Source organism: Crocodylus siamensis, chromosome 3 (assembly GCF_052110815.1).
Source record: "Crocodylus siamensis isolate JL-2025a chromosome 3, ASM5211081v1, whole genome shotgun sequence".
NCBI lineage: Eukaryota > Metazoa > Chordata > Crocodylia > Crocodylidae > Crocodylus > Crocodylus siamensis.
In genome coordinates this window covers 261,017,682-261,035,236 of record NC_143397.1, presented here as the reverse complement: position 1 = coordinate 261,035,236, position 17,555 = coordinate 261,017,682, and the positions used below count along the sequence as shown (strand labels likewise).

General features: G+C 46.9%; 2 protein-coding genes across 3 annotated transcripts in view; one reads left to right on the top strand and one right to left on the bottom strand.

Moving 5' to 3' along the window:
* The window catches only part of MAPK15 (mitogen-activated protein kinase 15), a 43,224-nt gene extending 39,757 nt beyond the window's left edge, over positions 1–3,467 (top strand). Inside the window, exons 13-15 of one of the 2 annotated variants that reach the window (XM_090040982.1) lie at positions 884–1,042; positions 1,387–1,605; positions 1,981–3,467. In XM_090040982.1, the coding sequence (XP_089897108.1) occupies positions 884–1,042; positions 1,387–1,584 (357 nt within the window). In that variant the 3' untranslated portion in view covers positions 1,585–1,605; positions 1,981–3,467. Of the gene's footprint in view, positions 1–883; positions 1,043–1,386 lie in introns of both variants that reach the window. The other variant, XM_090040983.1, reaches the window with a different exon arrangement.
* Positions 3,468–3,522: 55 nt separating this feature from the next.
* Positions 3,523–17,555, bottom strand: part of SACK1H (scaffolding CK1 anchoring protein H) — a 36,678-nt gene continuing 22,645 nt past the window's right edge. Inside the window, exons 2-5 of the mRNA XM_090040981.1 lie at positions 15,292–15,756; positions 13,558–13,722; positions 13,111–13,235; positions 3,523–10,758 (exon numbers count right to left, since the gene is read on the bottom strand). Coding sequence (XP_089897107.1) covers positions 8,130–10,758; positions 13,111–13,235; positions 13,558–13,722; positions 15,292–15,741 — 3,369 coding nt within the window. The 5' untranslated portion in view covers positions 15,742–15,756 and the 3' untranslated portion in view covers positions 3,523–8,129. The remainder of the gene's footprint in view (positions 10,759–13,110; positions 13,236–13,557; positions 13,723–15,291; positions 15,757–17,555) is intronic.

Below are 17,555 nucleotides of genomic sequence, written 5' to 3'. Positions count from 1 at the left end.
GGGCTGAGGAAGGGGTGATGGGAGGGGGAAATGGTCCCCACTCACCCCCCACCCTGGCCAGGCATAGTCCAGCTTGGGATCCAGAGCTGCGTGGAGGGGGACTATTTTCCCTGCCCACCAGAGAGGTGGCATGGCTGGGTGATCAGCCTGCCCCCCAGCTCCAGGAGAGGGAGAGGCCCCACTGGGGGCTCCTTCCCTCTTCCCCGTGCTAGGAAGACCCTGGCTAGGGGTCCAGTGGGGGAGGTTCCCCCATGCCTTCTCCTCAGCTGGGTGGAGGCTGGAAACGGGGGTGTGGATGGGGGAATGCCCATCTCCCTGCTCTCTGCAGAGGCTAGCAGGAATGATCTAACATGCCCCAGCTCCTGGCATGGGCTACTGCAGGGGTCTGGCTGTCTTTCTGGTTTGAAAAGTGAACGTCAATTCACTTTCTTATCAGTTCAATCTAGGCAGTTTACAGAAACCTGCAAACACTGATTTGATTCAGTCTCAGGCTGTTGGCTTGTCTGTACTTAGCCCTAAAAGACTTCTGGGCACTTAAGGCCCCTGGTAAATCTTCCCTCTGTCTCAGTATAGGTGAGTTTTCACAAGGTTCATTGTCAGAGCTATGAGAGTTTGAACTGAAGCACACAGCTTCTGGAAGGTTAATCCCTGCATAGTCCTTTGCCCCAGGGCAGGAAGGATTGTCCACCTGAGAAAGGAATTTAAATGGCAACAGTGGGCCCAGACTATGTTCTTCCTCCAGAAATCCTGTCCAACCAGAAAATCCACTTGCCTATGCTAACATAATAGCTTCTTTCTAAGACTGTTGACCCTCTTCTCAGGCCCAGACAGCTGATTGTGGCTGTCACTGCTGAGCCTGGACACTGAAATCCTTCTCCTGCAGGGTCAAGAGCTGAGCGGTCTTGATGCTCAAGGTCGCTCCATGTCCAACCCAAAATCGTTTTCGCTATCTAGACAAGCAAAGGAGGCGGCTATCCACAACAGCCTAATGAGGAAGGATACTCCTGCAATAGTGGGTGTGACAGCAACCAGTGCCAGACTGGTGAGTATAGGCAACTGCCTTTCACTGTTCATGTATCAGGAGCATAAAACATCAGCTGCATCTTTGAATCTGGGCTTTTGCCTGCTTTATGGGATTCCAGTTTGTCTCTTCATGTTTTATATCAGCCCAGGTGCATGCTTTCCTGCAGCCCCCTCTCTCTTCCCATTTAACCTTCCAGAACAGTCTTACTCTAAGTCCCTTGTCCCTTTGGATTTGTTCTGCTGCTCCTGTTTACAGCCAAGATCTATCCCACACCCCAGTCCATCCGTTTTCACTCCCCTTGTGTCCATAACAGACTGCTGATGAGTGTTTCTGACTTGTCTTGGTTTTTCTTTGTCGCACAGAATTTAAGGAGCCCTCCATTTCAGAGTAAGGATGCTCACCCTTTTCTGAAGTCCAGCAAAAAGATGTTCCAGATCACAGCAAATATGGGAGCTGCTGGAGATCCCAAGGCATCGATGGGCAGTTACTCCCAGTCCTATGGAACAATATGTAAATCTGCGCTCCACAGTCTTCCAATACTAAATGTACAACAGCACTGAGTATGCAGCAGCACTGACCAGGTGGGCTACATTCTATTTTGCCCATCCATGGCCTGTAAAGAACAAAGCACTGGGGTACAGTTCCCCATACTGCCAGTTGGCAGGCCCATCCAGTGTGAGAGAAGAGCTGCACTTACCATATGGAAAACCACAACACTTCTCATGATTAAGGCAGAAGTTACAATGTGGTGTCACTCCAGTTTCTATCTGAAACCTGTGCTGACAGCTGAGAATGCCAGTCAGGTGCTGCAACATCATTTGCTCCCACACAACACTGTTGGCACAGTTAATTTTATGTACTCCTTGTACAGTATCTCAAATCATTACAGAAAGCTGCTTTGTTCTGCTGCTCGACTGTTGTCACAGATCTCAGGTTGTTCTTTCCATCTTTACCAGGTTCAATCTACTTGTATGCACCAAATCCAGGTTTTGAAGAAGAACAGGTAATTGGCAACAGGCCATTCTGTGAAGCCCAAGAGGTTTCAAATTACAATGGATAATCTTGAACATCCTTTACCATATGTTCCCACGAAGTCCTATGTGGCCCTTTCAGGATACAGAAGTAGTAATTAGAGCCCTCTTTTGCGCTAATCAGACAGAAATTATCTTCTTTACATTTTTTTCTCCAATGTATTTAATACCAGAGCTATCATATATTCTTCTGTTATTGTAATAAATTGCTTACAATTCACTGCAGAAAGTTCCTTCCTTTTTATGGCATGTTGTTTGCTATGTAAGGTAGCAAATGATAGAATATCACTTTCTATGTCTAATAATTAAATGTGTTTTTCTTTTCCTCTCACAACGTAATACTCTGTGAAATCCCATTGTTTTGGAGCAACTATAGTTCCGAAAGACTTTACAAAGCTCCAACATGTTAATGTAACCCGGGACTTAGTAAGTGTAAAAAAATTGTATAATTAATAGCATATCTCCAACAGCATTTTCACTGTACAAAACAAAGGAGCCACAGTTAGGATTGATGGGTGGGTAAAGTGATGAAGAGAGATGTGAATGTGTCAGTGAGCTACTGAATTGATCACTTTGTTGTTCACATCCAGACTTTTTAATGTATAGCTTTGATGCAGAAAGTACTTGCCTACTATAATAGCAAATAACCCAGATGTTTGTACACATATATAAAAAAGATCTTGGACCAGAACATAATCTGATGCGACTCAGTGTGGCACTGTTGAAAAGACACTGATTCATACTACTTGAGAATCTAGCCTGTATATATTTTATTGCATCTTTAGCCCCTTACATTTTGCTTTTTTACCCACACTCTGAAACATTCTGGAGAAGCAGTTCTTTTTGTATGACATACTGCATAATGTGAGATAAGGCTTCCTGAGTTCTATGATTTTTATTTTCTCAAATATAAACATTCCATCCTCAAGATGCTATATGAGATGTTTTTGTTTTCTGTTTCAGAATAGAAAGGGGAGATAGAAAATAAATCAGATAATCTGGGCAGGACACCCTTTCTTTTTGCCAAGTTCCTGTATCATTGATATCACCTGTCATAAAAATGGCTTCCATTTCACAAAAGGCATTCAGATTCCCATCATGTTTTTCATGTAGTATCATAGATTTGGAAGGGACCTCAAGGATCATTTAGCCCAACCTCCTGCATAGGTACAAGATTCACTGTTCCTGTGCCATCCCAGGGAGATGCATATCCAGCTTTTCTTTAAAAAAACTCAAAAGAAAGATTCCCCAACTTTTCTCTGGCCAGCATTTCTGCATGGTTCTGACATTTAAGATTCAGTCAAAATGTGCTTTGCTGCATTTTAAACCCACTGCCTAATGCCCTGCCTTACATGGCACAGGAGACCAATGTTTTACGTTTTTGGGCATCCTCTGAAAATATTTTGAAACTGCTCGTAATGCCTCCCACTCCTCCCCTCCCCTTCTTTTTTTTTTTTTTTTTCCTAAATATACTGCAGTTCTGTGGCCCCTTCATCATCCTTGTGGCTTACCTTTGGATCATCACTTCTTTGTCTATATTGGTTGCAAAATGGACTCAGCACTGAGCAGAGAGATGCTCTCTCCTATGTCTTTCCTGCAATGCTTGTTAATGGAAGCCAAAGTTGCATTTGATTTCCTTGAAACAGCATTATATCACTGAAGTGTGTTGAGTCTGTGATCCCTTACAAATCTCCAAGTCCTTCTGGACAGTGCTACTGCCAGCCTAGTTATTTCTCCTCCTGTATTTTGGTTTCTTTTCCCTATATGTAGCTCCTTACATTTGTCTGTTGAACTGTATGTTGCTGTTGATAGCCCACTTCTCCAGTTTTAAGATCCCTTTGAATCTGAACCCTGGCCTTTAAATTGTACCTCCTCCTAGGTTTGTCTCTGCAAATGTCAGCAGTATGCTCCCTATCCCTGCATCCAAGGCTTTACCAAAACTGGTAGACAGCACTGGATCCAGAACCAGACCGCTTTGGACCTTTACTTGAGACATCCTGCCAGTCTTGCATCAGGTCATTTATAGGTGGTGGCTGTTTGTGAATGCAATCAATTTGGTGTATAAAATCTGACTCTAGCATTGTTCTTTAGTAAGTTAATGTTTTATTTAATGCTCCACAATATACAGAACTGCTTGGATAGAATCCTTTTTAATATACAACAGTAGCACAGAAAATGTACAAGAGAAGGGTTGTGGCTCCACACAGAAACAAGACTGTTTTGCTGTGCAAACTCTTATGCCAGCAGTTCCCTAGTAGTATTTGCAGCATAAACTTATTACAGAGCCTGAGGGGCTTGTTTATTTCTAGGCAGCTCCTCACCATCTAGGTGCTTCTGTTTTGGGGGGGCTTATGTGTGTCTGGGTTGAACTGTTCACATGAAAAATTGTATATTGTCTTGCTAATTGGCAATAATTCTGTCCTAAATGTTGAAGTCTCCAACATAACCTGTTCTGCAAATTGGAGAACTGTGCCTCTCAGAGCTTTATATTACCAGGCTTCCTCCAAGCAAGAAACCAGCCAACATTTGTCACTGAAAAGTTATTTGATTTAGACAGAGCCCACTACTATGGGAGCACTTGCTGTGCACCAGTCCTTGAAAGGAGGCAGTAACACTCACTTGAAGGTATCCCCTGCTGTTGTTCTCATGCTGTCAGTCTCTGGTGTTATCAGTAGTGGTTGTGGATGTGCCAGCAATGTGGCTTTACCACCTCATATCTGGGGTGGTTTGGAGGGCATGGTCCCCACAGCTGCTGGCATTCAGCTTGCTCCATGCCTTTCCTGTTGTCTATACATCCAAATTAGGTTTGCTGAACTTAGAGCTGCAACACCTGTGAGTGATCATGGACAGCACATCAACTTGTATCAGCCTTGCTGGAGTCCACAGGAAAACTCAGAAGACTTGTTCCCTCTCATTCCCAACTTAGGCAGCAGATGGAACGTGAGAAGGAGTGCATGATTAGAGAGATTTCTGGCTGGGACTGAAAAGACTCTTCCTCACATAGAGGATATAAGAGGAAAAGGGAGGTGTCTAAGGGATGGTCTGCCTCCTCCTTGAGGACTGTTTGATTGTTGCCTCATTGACTGGACCCTGGATATAGCTGTAAGAGGCTATTTTGTCTTGTGTTGCTGTTAGTTTTTACTGAACCTAGGACCTTGTTTGCTGTTTGGTAAACCAAGGATCAGCTGCAGTGTTTTAAGTGCCTGCCCTGACATCTTCTGATTCTACTTCAGAAACAGAACAGGTTAAGGCAGCTGCTTGCATTAAGAGGCCAGCCTAGAGTATAGGTGATGGGAGAGAGCCATAATACAATGAGGACTGGGACTTCTGACAGTCAGCACGTGGAAGGGGACAGGTGGCCAACATGGGTAAAGCCCGTTCATCTTCCCTAGTCCAGTGCTGCTCAACCTTCCAGCCCTGTGGGCTGGATGAATAGTGCAAGGATCATCCATGGGTCAGATTCAGCTGCAGTGACTCCATGTACTAGCCCTACTCCATGGGCCATATCTGGCCCAACCTGGTCTAGCATGTTTGACCCATGTCATCTGGCGCACAGGGCTCCCCGCAGGTCTGGAAATTTGACAGCGAGAGAGCAGTGGCAGCATTAATTACCATGACTGTAGCACTTAATGCTGCCATCACTCCCCTGCTGCCAAATTTCCAGATGCGTAGAGAGCCCCACAAGCCAGATGACAGTCCTGCAAGCTGGATCTGGTATGGGCTGGGTTGAGCACAACTGGCCCAATCTCAAATGGATTAGGTATGCTTTCATAGAATCATAAAAGTCGGGTCCAAAGGGACCTTGTAGATCTTCAAGTCCGACCCCCTGTCTGGGCAGGAGAAAAAAAAACTGGGCTCAAATGATCCCAGGTAGGTAGGCATCAAGTCTCTGGGTAGGAGCCAGCACCTCTTCCCTTGGAAGTTGGTTCCAGATCGTAGCCGCCCTGACCGTGAAATAGTTCTTGCGGATGTCTAATCTAAACCTACTCTCCAACAACTTGTAACCATTATTCCTCGTTATGCCAGGGGGCACTAGGGGAAACAAGGTCTCTCTCAAACCCTTCTGGTCCCCCCTAGTGAGTTTATAGATGGTCACCAGGTCCCCCCTCAGCCTTTGCTTGTGAAGGCTGAACAGGTTCAGGTCCTGCAGTCTCTCATTGTAGGGTCTGCCCTGTTGTCCCCGGATCATGCCTTGTGACCCAGGGGTCCTTCCTTGTCAGTAGATTCACCTTCTGTGGATTTGAGCTTGCTATGATCTCTTATCTGTTCCATTTTTAATTAATCAAGTAAGTCTGTTTACAGCATAAATAAATATGTGAAATCAGCTATAAGTCCCAGTACAGAGACTGCTACAGCTGCTGTGGCAAGTCTAAGGGGGGCAGCCCTTAAGTTAATCATCTTAGCCCTGAAGAAAACAGATCCAAGGTAGCAAACCTTAAGTACGGCAGGTTTTTTACACCCCCCCGCCAAATAATTCAATATCACAGTGTGAATTGTACAGCCTAGCCTAGGCTCTTTGGGCGCAGACGGAAGTGCAGCTCCCCACTGTAGCTGAGAAGGCTTTGTGCTGAGTTAACAATTCACCAGACCAAGCAGAAGTTCACTGCTGGGTCCAAAGGAGAGGGGACTCTAGCTGAGTTGCAGCCTGCACTAGTTTCCCTTAGCGAGGGTCCCTGCCAGCCCTGGATGTTTGGAAAATGAGGTGGGGGGGGGTGGAAGGGAGCAGAGGGAGCTCTTTCTAGGGATCCCCAGCCAGCACTGGATGGTGGGGGTGAATTGGAGCTCCCCTGCCTCAGAGGGCTCCAATACACTCACCCAACCCTCTAGTGGGGGCTGAAAACCCCCCAAACCAAACTCCCTCTGCAACCTTTCCCCTCTCTCCCATTCTGAAAACACTGGCAGGTGGGGGGACAGCGCAGACACAAGTTGCATACGATATTCTGTTTTAAAATGTCTTCATCTGACCCCCTCATGCAGTGAAGGTTCAGATTGTCACCTGGTCAGCCATTTTTAATTAGTCTTCAGCCATACACTTATGTTTGGTCATGGCTATAGACCAGTTTCTGTGGCTGTTCAGGTGAAAATTGTCACTTCTGTCTGCGCCCCTCAAAAAGTTGCATAGTCAGCCTTGGTACTAAACACCAGAAAGAAATATATGAGAAATAAACCATTTCTGAGCTTACAAAAAGGATAATTTTACAATAAAGCTCAGTGTTTCCCTTCTTTTCTCTGAACCCTATCTCCCTTCCTAGCACAGTGAGGGACCTGTGAGCACTTGAAATGGCTTATCGTCTGCTACAAACACCTCCCTGAGTGAAGACACCTGTTTGTGGAGGCACCGTCTCAAGAAAGCTTCTGTTTGGTGAAGTCTGCATTGTACAAGCATAATTCAGCTACCCACTAGCTCAGCTTATCTACACTGCAGTCTTGGATATACTTTCTATGCCCATGTATCCTGTCAATTCCCTCGCTTGCTGCCTTCCAGGTGCCTGCTCAGGCTGCTCCTGTAACATGTAAGTGCATTTCCTATTACAGTTAAAAAAATAAAATGCTAAATACAAAAAACGTACACATGCTGATGGTCAGGGCCATCGCCACAGGTAGAGGCACAGAGTTTACAGAAAGGTCTTTATCTTGGGAGCTTTCAAAAACCTCTTCCTGGCACTAGAGAAAATGGACCTGAACTTGAGAAACAGCTGAAAAATCAGCATTGCTCTTTCAGTGAGAAACACAGATTTCCTAGCTCAGGGCAGAGTTTTGAATCGGTATTTTTCCCCTCCCTGAGAGCAGGAAGTTCCCTGAGTGGATCATACAGATTCTATTTTATCTTTTTCTCTTCTTACAATCAGGTAATTTATTTGTTTTTAAATTAGCATTGTATTGCATTGATTACCCTGCACCCTGTGACTTTGTGGTGCAGGTCATGCTGCAGGAGTAGAGTGCTGTGTGTATTCCTACTTATCCTCAAAGGGGTATTCCATGCATTGCTGGTGTCCATCTTAGCAGTATAACCTCCTCTCCCTCTGACATGTGGTTATGGCCCCAGCAGCTGGAATTAGGCAGCATTTCTAAGGTCACTTTTTGGTTTTGAAGGTTCCCAAGAGTTTGGGCATGAATTTTCCCATTTTCTTGTCTTTCGCATCTGTGTCGTATTCCTCTTCACTGTGACTTGTTTGATCTTCCTTCTTGCAGAAGACCTCAAACCTACTATAGACTCGTTTCTCCTTCCGCATACTCTCCATTTTTTTCAGAAGGGTGTCACTGTCCTCTGATGGTTGCCTCTGAAGATTCCGCCTGTGGCTGCTAAAACTCTCTGATCTGTTTATGTTGCAACTTTTCTCTTTCTCACCTTTGCTCTCCAAGCTGGTAGTGGACTTGGAAAGATCAGGGTTACTGGTAGATGGTAGTTGCCTGGCTAGTTCAGCTCTGTTCTTTTGACTATTGGCAGAAATTTGCTCCAAAATTACCTTGGTGTCATCACGGAGGTTGCTGCTATATAGGGCATTAGCTGTGGATGAAGCAAACCTGGTCTGAGGAACTTGGTTGCTTTTGGGGGCAACTGTTGTGAACTTCTGAGATTTCTCTTCCTCCATCATGTCTTGGCTACCCCCCTGAGAAGTTCGTTTGAAGGTCATGTTCTGTTTGTCAGGCTTCCCACTCTCAGGAATAGTTTCTTCTTCTGATTTCTTTTCATTTTTTGGGTGCAGGAACTGTTTCAGCCTTAGCGACCCTTTCCTTAAGAACTCTATTGGATTTGGCTCCTGTTTCGAGCCTTCTTCCTCAGACATATTGAGAGAGCTCTCAGATCCATGTTTCTTGGATAAACTCTCAACGGTTGATGTGCTTATCCTTGCCTGTGATTTCTTTAGTTCTGCATTCATGAGTTTCTGGGTGTCCTCTTGGAGCATCCGCTTTTCCTTCTTCTCTGGAAGAGCAAGTTTCTGAGTGTCTCCTACAAATAAAAGGCTCTCCTTCTTTGGAAGAGCAGGTTTATTCTCTACGGAGCAGAACCGAGAAGCCAGATTGTTCTCTTTATTTCTAATATGTACTATGGGATCTTTGCTTAATGTTTCAAGCAGCCTGGTGGCTGATGGAGCCATGCCAAACTGCTTCTCAGCATCTGTGTGCATTTTATAAGTAGCACATGCTTCTTTTGTGTCTACCATCCTGCTCTCCAAGATCTTGTATTGCAAGGATTTTGTACATTTCTTCTCTGCATTCTGTGATTCTTCCTGGAGAAAACTGGAAACAGCTTTGGTGTGGCTGACTGTATCTTTGCCCCCTGTTTTGCATTTTTCCAAGAGCTCTGCCACTTTAGCAGAAGTGGTTGTCTTTATTGTTTCATTGTCTCTTATTGTTTCACTGGACATTTGCTCCTTTTGGATCATCTGAACCTTCTCTGCTGTGTTCTGTGGCTCTAACTTGGCAGCACTAAAAATCAAAGAGGACCTGAGTCTTGAGGTTCTCTGGATTATCGGATTTATCCTGGACCTGAAGGAATCCTGTTTTGCAAGGGAGGCATCCTCACCTGCCTTGTCAGCACCTGGAGATTCTTTAGCACTGTTGAGTGCCAGTGACTTGCTAAATGGCAGGGGGGTCTTGAAGGCTGGGAACAGGTCACTGGTGAACTTTGGGATGGGCTCCCCTAGGACATCGTTATAGGCCTCAGATTCCATTGGCATTGGGAGACCTTCTTCTCCTGGCTCAGACTGGTACCCACTCAGGTAGGAAGAAATCCTCCAGTTGCGCAGACCAGTTCTATTTTCCTGGACTTTCTTGTCCTTATCTGGATCCTGGTCTTTGTCTTGTAAAAACAAGCGTTGTTCCAGGCTGTATTTCTGTGTGGGTGATGTCTGGCACATAAATTTCTGCCCTATGTTTTGCCTCCTTAGAGCCATTGCTCCCAGTGGGCCATTGCCTGCACGGTTCATGTGGTCTGAGCCATGCTTCACTTCCCTGGAAGAGTTTGAGGGTACATAATCCAACCGCAAGGGGAAGCCCTCATGTGGGAGATTGGATTCAAGTTCAGGGTATCTGGGGCCCTCACCATAGTCCTCCAGCTCATTGAACCCTGTCCTGCCGCCTCGGATTCTCTCAAAGAGCCCTTGAGGCCTCCCAGCAGCATGGGGATGTTCAAACTGATCCTGGTAGAACTGGTCCTTCTGAAAATGGCTGGACTGGATTTTAAAGTCATCCAAGTTGTTCATAAACATCTGCCTGGAAAACTGCCTCAAGGAGGAAAAGTTTTCAAATGTTCCTTCAGCAAAGCTGTGCCTCTTGAAGGAATCCAGCTCCAGCTGCTTGGCACGGAGGAGCCCCCGGCCTGGATCCACCTGAGAGTTCTCCATTTCCACCTTTTTATACATGCGCATGGCAGACCCTTCCATGGTGTGGCGCATCAGGTCATCCCGCCTGAAATTGGACAGGAAGAATCTGTCTTGATCCACTCTGTCCATGAAGGAAGGCAAGAAATTGTCCTCCCTTGGGAACAGCTGGGGTGGGTTGTTTGGAAAGAAGGGTGAATTGTTTCCAAAGGGAGCAATAGGAAATGAATTCTCTGCCTTCACCAACACATTGGCTGGAGGAATGAGGGGTTCTGACTGTGCAAAGAGGATGCGGAATTCTTCGTCGAAGCTGGACACCAGCTCCCCCTGGAAGATGTGTGCAATGCTCCTGTGAATCTTCTCAAAGGACCACATGAAGCTGCAATAAGAAATGAGAACGAGAAAGGTTAGCACCTGGAGTGTCACTTCATGGGTACCATGTCCACTGTGCATTGACTGGCCAACCTTCTACTGGCACCAGGTACCACTGGCAGACTTCTACTAGATACAGGCATTCCCAGACCTAATAATTATTGATTTTATGGGGCATTAGAAGCACAGGGGATTCTACAGACCAGTATAGGAGCCAGACCCAGAGGTAAAGGGCTCATGTTCTAATTTGAGACATATAACATAGCTACTGATAACAAGAGACCAGAGGAAAACAGGGAGAAAGGGAGATAACTGCATAAGCATATTTTCCCGTTACTTGTATTTGGTGATGAATTATTTTTGTTTTATCATATAAAATATGTTTAAAGCTATTTTCATTATTCCTTTCTCAGTAATGTATTCACCCAAAGCTTGGGCACAGAGGTGAGGGTGGGCCTGCAAGGAAGAGACCCCATTTTTCACAAATATTGTCTTGCTACTCCCACCAGAGCCTGCACTTGTCTGCAGAGGGAAATTCAGGAAAATCATCTTTTAAAGTGGCTTAGTCAAGCTACATTAAACCTCTGGGTAGATGTTCTCAGCCAAAAGTAAAGGGGTCTTAATTCAGCTTAGTTTTATCTGCTTTGGAAATTAATCAATATTGTTTGAACTCTGAAGTGAGTGTGTTTTAATGTGGTTTAACTCATCAACTTTGAATTAACATATTTAATTAATTTAGAATGATTTTTTTCCCTGAGTGTCCTGTGTAGATGAGCCTTTACTACAGCCAGGTCCCTGCTGATGTATTTCACATCAGGAAGTGATTAGGAGATAGAAATATGCCTACTAGCAAAGATTGGAACTCAGGCCTCCCTGTACTGGGTGAATTCCTCACCACTGAGCTACAGAGCCAGGCCCCCTTGTTTTTGCTCTCCTTCTGGCCCCAGATAGGGTTTTTTTACAGACTGGTGACTGGGGCTGTGGTGTGGATGTGAATTCAGGGGTGAGAGCACTGGACGACTCATCCCTGGACAAGTGATTTATCTCTCAGGCTTTTGTGCAGAAAGTGGTCTCAAGGGTGTGTGCATCTAGGATTCAGGCAATCCTGTCTCGGTGGTGGTGGTTCCAGGCTCTGAATCCCAGTTTCATATAGGTGTCTAAATGCTGCCCAGGCCCAGGAAAGAGGAGTGGAATTTCAACTTTTCTCTTGCTATGGGCTGGCTTAGGCACTGACCTCCCCAGAACTCAGCACATGTAGTGTTGTGGACACCAGCCCCAGCACAAGAGTCTCCCCATTTAAGCACAGGGAGTTAACATAGGTGCCCTTCATGGTTGTGTCAGTTCTGTATCCAGAGCTGGAAACCTAACTTTTAGGTAAGTGAAAGCTCAGGGTTGCCAAGCCCAATCTCTTCTTTTGGATTTGGGCCTGAAAGACTTTGGCTTGTTTAAATGAGTGAAACAAAGATTGAAGGGATGTGATTGGTGTCCAAACTCATCACTGCAATAAGCACCAGGGAAGAATGATGCTGGCATTGGAACAAACGGGTACATACAAGCATTGAGTAAATTTGGGCTGAAAATTAAAAGAAAGTTTGTAACCATCAAGACAGTGAGGTTCTGGATCAGCCTTTAGACAGGAGTCATGGGGACAGGAAACCTGGTGAGGTCTAAGATGAAGTTTAGTGAGGTTGTACCTGGTGAGTTCTAAGATGAAGTTTAATGAGGTTGTAAGTGGGATCACAAAATGCAGCTCCTGTCAGAATGAGGAGCTGCTGGTGCAGGAGGACCCTTCCAGTACCAGTTTTCCCATCTGCACTCAAGCACTGACCACTATCCCAGAGTTGTTCCTATGCTAGTCATACACATTGTTCTTCACATCCTACTTTTTCATGCACAACCTTTTTAGCTACTTAAACTGTTTTGTGACAGCACTTCTAAGACAGGTTTAGCAACAAGCCAAAAATCAATTATAATTTGACTCTGTCTCACTACTGGTTTCTCTCAGAGCACAGCCGTTGAGGTGACAGCCTGGGCTTATTAGAGCTAGGCACTTTCTAGACTGTCATTGGCAAACCTGGTGTCTGCAATGCCTCTGGGCTCTGAAGCGAACTGTAGCAGCTACCAACCTTCATGCAGACATGGTTAAGTCCTGGATGTGAAAGATGCTCACTGGTAGTTTTCTGTACAGCTGCTCTAGCTACAGAACTGCCTGTCTTCCCCTGGAACTGCTGCTGTGCTCCATAGGGCTGTGCAGTTCTGTTGCTGCTGTGTTTGAAGCTGACATTGCAAGAACCCACCCCTCCTACCAGCCTTTTCCCTTGAGGAAGAGGGAGCACATGGGTCCACAGCTGCTCCTCACCTGTAGTTACCGCTCAGCACCACCATGCAGTCCACCAGCAGGAACTTCTCTTTCAAGTGGCCTTGGAACGACATCCCTGTGCGGCAGTAATATGTGGGACCAGCCACTGTCCGTACCCGCAGGAACTGCAAGCCAGCAGAGACGAGATTGAGCCACCCCAGGCAGCAGCTACCCCCTGTTCCCTTCAGCTCCCCTGCCTCCCATAACATCAGCACTAGTTTTCCATCCAACTGCCTTCTGTCCAGCTGGCGTATCTCACTGTGCTTCCAGCCAGGCCAACTCCAGCCCTCACTGCCACCCTAGTGCTGGGCCATTTCTCCCCTCTTGTCCAGATTCCCCTCAGCCTTGCAGCAGAAACACTGCGCCCTCCTCCTCAGCTTTTTATATAACACCAGACCACACAGTGTGCCAGCACCAATCCTTTCTTGCATCCCCTCTTATGCTCACATCCACATAGTTCAGGTTGACTTTGCACTTAGCAGCTGCATCCAAGAAGAGTTGAGAGTTCATTTCATCCAGCAGAATATAAACAGGGACCCTGCGAGCAGCAGCATCCAGCACTTCACCCAGCAGATCCACATCCGTAAAAATGTCCATTACTATAGCTACCACCTTTGGGGAAGACAAAGAGAGGGAGGAAGAGAGCAAGGGCATTACAGTTCTGTGCCTGCCTACATGTGACCTCTCACTGATGCCTGCTTAATTAAAAATCAGACAAGCACTTTTAACTGAGGGTGATTAATGTGGCGGCAAACTGCCAGGGGCAGTGCCTCCTCTTTCTGCCTTACATTCATACTGGATGCCTTTTCTGGAAGACATTCTTTAGTTGAAGCTGCTCCATACGTTTCCCCTTCCTTCTCAAGACCAGACAGGTTCATTTCATCAGTCCAAACTCTTGCACATCACAGGCAGTTTCACTGCAGCAAGTTATCTCTGCAATGTCCAGGAACTTCTATTTGGCTAAGATACATCTTCCTGGAAGGCTCCCAGCCTGGATTTTAGACACAAGCCATCACCTCACCTGACACTTTGTGCCAATGGTTAAATCTTTCCCCTGCTAAAAACTGATCTTACTATTTCATCTGACTGTCTGGCTTCAGCTTCTAGTCACTGTCTCCTGTTTTTTTGTGATCAGATTCAAGAGCCTTTTAGCACCTGGTTTTTATTCCTCTGAAAGCATTTTAGGCACTGGGATGAAGTCACCTTTAATCTTTCAGATTGGCTAAACAAGCTCTTTCAGCCTCTCGCTTTAAGACCCTCTCTTTAGTCTCTGAATCATTTCTTGTGGCTTTTTTCTGTGCTGTCCCCAACACTGAAGGTGGAGACTAGAATGGGAATGCAGGACTCTAGCCCTGGCCAGTGCTGTATACAGCTATAACCTCAGCCCTCCGCTCCTCCTCTGGCTGTACACCCAGCAGCCACCTGGCTCTTTGATACAGCCTTACACTCGGAGTTCCCACTGAGTTTCTTGCCCATTCCTGAACTCTACATCTTTTCAAGTTACTGTTGCCAACACAGTGGCCCAGTATGCAGCACAGCTTGTATTTTTTCTGCTTGGGAGTGAGGAGGGTGTCTTTAATCCATTTTTGGGCTCCCTGTGTTTTAGAGCTTTGTAGGCCCCTGTCCAGCTCTAGGTGCAAGTAGAGCAGCCTCAGCACTGCTTTAGCTTCTGTTTTCTTTCCCATGGTTCCACATGGGCCCTGGGGATCAGAGGACAGTGTAGTACAGTGAGCTCTGGCCACATCCAGTACACTGGTCCCTGACTCCCTCCTGGGCCAGGCACTGAAGGCAAGGCTGAAGAGGCCCTGCACCAGCTCTGTGTGTGCTGTCAGCCTCTGGACAGGAAGATTCTCAGGCAGCAATGTATCATGGATTGCCAGCGCCCGAGGTCCAATGCTTGCATTTGTGCTCCCCCGCCCAAATCCTTCTCGTAGCAATACTTAAAGTCGCGTCGCATGATAAGAACTCTGAAGAGCCACCTGCCCCCACCCACCCTGTTGGTCCACCACTCTTCTCAGGGAGCTGTTTCTACCCCCTTAAATTCTCTTGAGCAGCAGAGTAGCCTACTGGGTCTGGATGTCAGTTACTGTCATAGAGATTAGCATAGGGTTGCTGCATTCCACCACCTCCTCCCTTCTCACTGCTGTAGCTCTGCTGGGGCTGAGCTCATGTCCAACTCACCTGTTGTGCTGCTCGGATCATCCTGCGGGCCTCTTCTTTGATGCTGGGATTATCTGGAGGTGGTGGCTGCACCAAGGTAGTTACCTCTGTCCCCCTGAACCCGAAGACCATTGGCCAGCCCAGATCTAGCTCAGGCACTGCAAGGTCAGAGTTCACTGGCCAGTAGGTCCCAGAAGATCCATCTGTGTCACCACTCAGTGCGGTATCTGTGCCACTACTCTCCTGGTTGGCATAGTGGGGCTTCTGAAGGTGCTGTATGATGTGGTCCACCTCTGAGCTGCAGAGGAAGTCAGGGGCTCCCTCCTCTGTCAGGAAACGCTGGTAACTTTCCTTCCCTTTCTCAGCCAGCACATCTAGTGCCAGGCGGTAATACTCCTTGTAATGAGGTGGGAGATAGTTGGGGTCCAAGGGGTTGTCCCCCTGCGAAGAACACTGGGACCGGCGAGCCATGAGGGGTAGGGGGACCTGCAGGAAGAAAACACAGTCAGGGTTGAAGAGGCAGGGTTCACTATAAAGCCACTGCTCTCATCCCCGGCTGACAGGTAGCGCAAGAGTGTGTGTGCCATAAAGTCATAGAGAAGTGGGGTGGGAAGGGACCTCCCAGCCCAGACAATCATAATCTAAATGCTACATAAAACTACCATGAACCCTGACACAGCACAGACCTATCACTGTAACCTGCCACAGGTAAGGCAGGGGAATCACGGCAGCCACTGTCCTGCTTCTCAAAAATGTTTTCAGTAGACACTCAAGAGGCCCCAGGCAGAGACCATACCCCCCTGCAACACTCCCCCCATCCATACCAATCTGACCATGAGGTAAAATTCTTTCCTGACCCCCAAATATGGCAATTGGTCTGACCCTGAGTGGTGACAGCCGGAGAGGCAAGAGTTGTGCTTGACAGCAGTGAACACAACGAGGTTTTTGGAGTGCATGGTGTAGTAGCATGTGTCAGTGCAGCAGTGTCCTGGGAATGGGTCCCCTCAATACAAAATGGGACTGTACACCTCATCATGTGACAATTTGATACTGTCATCCACTCATACGCCGTGACAGCTGGAGGGTGGTGTCATCTGGGCTGCTTGCTATCAAGCATCCTATGTAAGACCTGGTTTCTGTTTTAAAGGCCAAGGATGTAATCCTTCCAGACATGAGCTGGACTCTACTACAACACTACCTCAATCTCTCCTTCACAGCATCTGTTCTGTAGCAGGCCTTGGGCAGTGAGGCACACATGTATGTCTCACGGCAGCTGTAGTGGCACTGGGAGACGGGGCCAGCAGGGCCCGTGACCAGGTGCAAGCATGTGACCCACAGGAAGGCAGATGCAGGTATCCTGCCCCTGGGACATCAGTGGCTCTAGCATCAAGAAGTGCTGTCACAGAGAAAGGATGTGGCTGCTCTTCTCTGGGTGGGGTTTTTCATACTGTTTGTTTGAAACCAGGGCTCTAAAAATAAGTCCAGGCCCTAGAACAGGGTCTCATGCTGGATGGCAACTGGAGATTTCATTCCACCTCCCAGCCAGTGTGCTTGTTAGCTGACCCCTTTTTCCTTGAGAACTTCCTTGTTGTATTTTAACTGAAGCCCCTGAAGCATCATTTGAGTTTCCTTGCTCTGCCATTTCATCTCAGCTCCAGTTCAGCAGTGGGGGGTGTGGATGGGAGGGAGTGGGAATTCCCGGCATGTGGCAAATTACTTTAAGAAGGCAATGACAGGACCCACAAGCTGGCATCTGTGCATGAGTTGTAACCAGACACAAGCTCTGCTCATAGTTAGAGGTTTATAGGGTCATAGGCGAATAGAGCTGGAAGGGACCATGGGAGGTCATGTAGTCCAACCCCCCCAGTCAAGGCAGGATCATCCCTGACTATACCATCCCACCCACCCCCACTTTGCACACTGCTCTCTGCTGTCCTTTCACAGCATCTAATGAAGTGACCTTGAGTTCACGAAAACTTGTGCTCTATAGAGGCCAGAGGAGAGCATGCGCACGATCAGAGGGCAGGAAAACAGGCCTTATGATGAGAGGCTGAGAGGTATGGGACTCTTCAGCCTGGAAAAGCACAGGCTTGGGGGACCTGGTGGCTGCCTGTCAATACATCAGGGGTGTTCATCAGGATCCGGGGGAACACCTGTTAACCAGAGTGCCCCCATGGGATGACAAGGTCAAATGGTAACAAGCTTCTCCAAAACGGTTTCAGGCTGGACATAAGGAAGAACTTCTTTACAATCTGAGCCCCTAAGACCTGGATCAGACTGCTGCC